Genomic DNA, 3,671 nt, shown 5'->3' on the forward strand with positions numbered 1-3,671 from the left:
CACGTGTCGGGCCTCATTTCAGGCTGTGGGATTTGTTTTTTGATCCTCATTCCACAGATTGTGATCTTGAGTGTACCCCTAAATAAATAACCCTCTAGTGTTTTCAATTCTGAGCTAGTGTGGAATTTCTTAAAGGTCCTTACTCAATGGAGAGGAGAGGAGAGGAGAGGTGAGGAGAGGAGAGGAGAGGAGAGGAGAGGAGAGGAGAGGGGAGGGGAGGAGAGAGGAGGGGAGGGGAGGGGAGGGAGCGGAGGGGAGGAGAAGGGGAGGGGAGAGTAGGGGAGGGGAAGGGGAGGGGAGGGTAGAGGAGAGCAGAGTAGAGGAGAGAAGAGCAGAGGAGAGGAGAGGAGAGAAGAAAGTGAGATTTTAAGAAACAACTATAAAGCACAAATTTAAACATAGAGGCACAATTTTAACTCCTCAGTGATTTTATTTCATGATGAAAATCTCAGACTTGGGAAAGTTACACGGCTGTCAGAGGAAATCATTGATAATTTCTTGTAGTGATCGACATGATTTTTTCTGTTGTGTGGCTCCAGATCGTATGGAATGAAATCAATTAGCCTCTTCAGGATGATGTCCCTTTCTGGTGTCTATAGCTATTATTGCTTTTGAAATTCCACCAAAAAGAAGTGACACCAAGATAAGAGCCATTCGAGTAAATAAAACAAGCAATATCCTGTTCACACTCACGTGTATTTTGGCTCGAAAACTTTTCTTAGAGAAAACTGTAGGGCCACTGTCTACACTGCCACCTGCTCCTCTTTCTTCACAGGTTGGTGGCTGCCAACCATGCATACAGTGACAGTTGCCTCTGTTGTTACATACCCCTCTGAAATTACAGTGGCTGATGTTGCAATTAAAATTAAAGTTTTGATGAAAAATACAGGCTTTACCTCTGCAGAATTTCCCTGCGCCACAATTTGCACCGTCTACTACAAGCCCCATTTCCGGAACTTCTGTCCCATGGTGTGCATCATACCCAAAGCACTGTTCTTCTTTAACACCTTGTACCTTTATGTGATGGAATGTAGTGTGCTCACCACCACCAGGAACACGACTGACACCATCACAATGTAACAGTCCACAATAAATACCGTCATCTTCACAAGCGAGAGGTTTGCTTCCTCCTCGCTGTTTCGTTACTCCACAGTTTCCAAATCGATCACCTATGGCATTTAATTTATAGCATATTGGGGCAGCATCCCTAACTCCATATCCAAAAAGAGCTTGGCACTGCAAATTACGATCACTGCAATTTCCTGACATGCAAACTGCTAGTGGTGAGCAGGGAGTTCCATCCTGGATGTAAAAATTTTCTGGGCATTTCTGGGAGGTTCCATCACAGTATTCTGGAAGATCGCAAATGCCAAGTTTGTCTCTGCACACAGTTCCAAAAGGTGCAAATGAACAGTCTATACAGCAACCTCCTAAATTACAAGTACTCCCTTGAGTAAAGATGCAAGTGGTTGTACAGCACCTGTTATAGGCGCACTCTTTCAAGGAGCCGCAGTCACATTCTTCAGTCTTGTCCACCTTCTTATTTCCACAACGAGGAACTTGATGTTGCTTTTCGATAAATTGAACACGATTTTCACTCAGGCATTCGTCCCATTCATGGATCCTCTTATGTACTGCAGCTTGGGAGCAATTACTTAACATATCTGTGAGAACAGGATAATCATGCATGAGACAGTTGTTTCTTCTGAAACAATAACAGCCTGGAGTATCATGTTCTAAACCCATAACATGACCTGTTGAATGAGACATAAAAATTGCTACCATAAATGCATGGCGGCTTGCAGCATATACATATGATACTGCCTTGTTGTACTGGCACAGAGTGTTTTTTCGACCCATGTAGTCAAGGTTTTGAATTCTAATTGCTGATAAAAAAACTGCAGTGGAGATCTTGTGCTGTCGACTTAATCCTGTTTGATAAGTGCCAAATCTTTCCAAAAGTCCATTAACATTGTTTGCAAAATTGTCTGCAATCACTTGGTCATATGATTCCCACATAGCTAGAGCAGCTGCAATGACATCTATGCCACTTAGTTTGTAAATGGTATTTGATATGCTGTTCATAATCAATATCATCTCAACTGCATGGGTTAAATTCTTGAACGCATTGGTCACATGACGACTCATTGTGTAGTGGACTCGTAGTACTTTGACATGCACGCGCCACAAATAGACTGGAGCTGCTCTGGGACTTCCAACAAGCTTCGTCTCTTCAAGGGATTCATCTGCCTCTGCCACCTGCTCTTCGTTTCTACACCTTTTAGACTCAAGTGATCTTTCTTCCACCACAAGCAGAGAAATTACATGCTCAAATTTGGAAGAAGATACCAGTGGTTTGATTTCATAAGTGAAGTCATCCACCTGTAGCATGCCATTGAGACCTCCATTGCAGGTGTCTAGTGTGGCCTGGGACCCAGGGACCCCTTCCAGGTAGCTGTAGAAGTAACAGTCTCGAGGAACAAATGGGTAGTCCTCCTGCTCGGCTCCTTGGTCATTAGTAGTGTATATAGGCAAATTCTCAGGAATCATGGTCTTCTTGAGCTTCATGTGGACCACGTGTCTTTGTCCCCTGAAACGTATGCTGTAGGTGATCTCGGCTGGCATATCACTTCTACCCATCCTCTGGGGAACCTTCCTGGGAATCACAACTTCAGAGGTAGTGAAGCGCCATTTTGGCGGGCTGTGGGAACAACAGACAGGGCACAAAAGTACCCAGAGCACAGATAGCCAGAGAGAACCTCCCAGGAGGACCCGAGTCCAGATAGATGCCCGGAAGGGGGCCATGAACAAAAGCAAATGTAGTCCACTGGGGGCAGACGAGACTAAGACCCCAAAGTTTACACCATGGCATGAGGAGAAGAGAGTGAGGCAAGAGGCTGACAAGCTCTGATGAATAAAGTCAGAGATGCTGTTACATAACAATGCTGTGCTCACCCAAGCATTGTGTGCTCAGTGATCTGGAGAGCCTATGGCAAAGGCTGAGAACAAAGGGGGAAGCCACTTGGAGAAATTAGGATATATTTATAGCAAAACATTTATAATTCTACGACTAGTATCTTATCTGTCCATTTTTCATATTTGACACAACTACCAATCCTCTTTTCTTATTTGTTACAAAACCTCACTGTGGCTATTGAGGATAAAATGAATTACCAGACTGACAGTAACTATAATTGGTATATGTCAATCTCAGATAAGTCATTTAGTTTTTCATTTTCTGCTTCTCTTTTCACCTAAAGTAACACTATACTGGGTACTAACACCTTGTATTATGGTATTTGCCATCCTTAACATGGGAAAGATTTTTCCTTTTAATATTATTTAACTCTCTTCTTAATGACTTCCAAGGTGTCTTACCAAACTTGATGGCTTCTCAGTTTGTCTGCAGCTGGCATGATTTCTCTGTCCCTGTGGTTGTGCCATGCAGTGGAGTGTCAAATGTTGTTTGTATCAAAATCTCACTTGTTCCATTTTACCAATAGAGACTTGGGAGCAAGACGCTGGAGTGAAAACTTGCTAGTTCAGAGCGGCAGAGAAAGTACCCAGCTACCCTTCCTCCTCCGCAGACCTCTCCAGTGCTTCTCCTCTCTCCCATCTAAAACAAATCTCTTCAAACTCAGTGTCCCTCTCTTCTACTTCCTGTGTGTTTC

The 3,671-nt window shown here is 43.6% G+C and overlaps 1 protein-coding gene across 1 annotated transcript; it reads right to left on the reverse strand.

The window, feature by feature from the left end:
• Nucleotides 1-405: 405 nt before the first annotated feature.
• Nucleotides 406-2,985, reverse strand: LOC148120496 (disintegrin and metalloproteinase domain-containing protein 29-like). The gene has a single exon (XM_087911687.1). It carries the CDS (start codon nucleotides 2,803-2,805, stop codon nucleotides 556-558), a length of 2,250 nt encoding a protein of 749 aa, XP_087767813.1. The 5' UTR covers nucleotides 2,806-2,985; the 3' UTR covers nucleotides 406-555.
• Between the last annotated feature and the right edge of the window lie 686 nt (nucleotides 2,986-3,671).

Source organism: Myodes glareolus, chromosome 11, assembly GCF_982192425.1.
Source record: "Myodes glareolus chromosome 11, mMyoGla1.1, whole genome shotgun sequence".
NCBI classification, from domain to species: Eukaryota; Metazoa; Chordata; class Mammalia; order Rodentia; family Cricetidae; genus Myodes; species Myodes glareolus.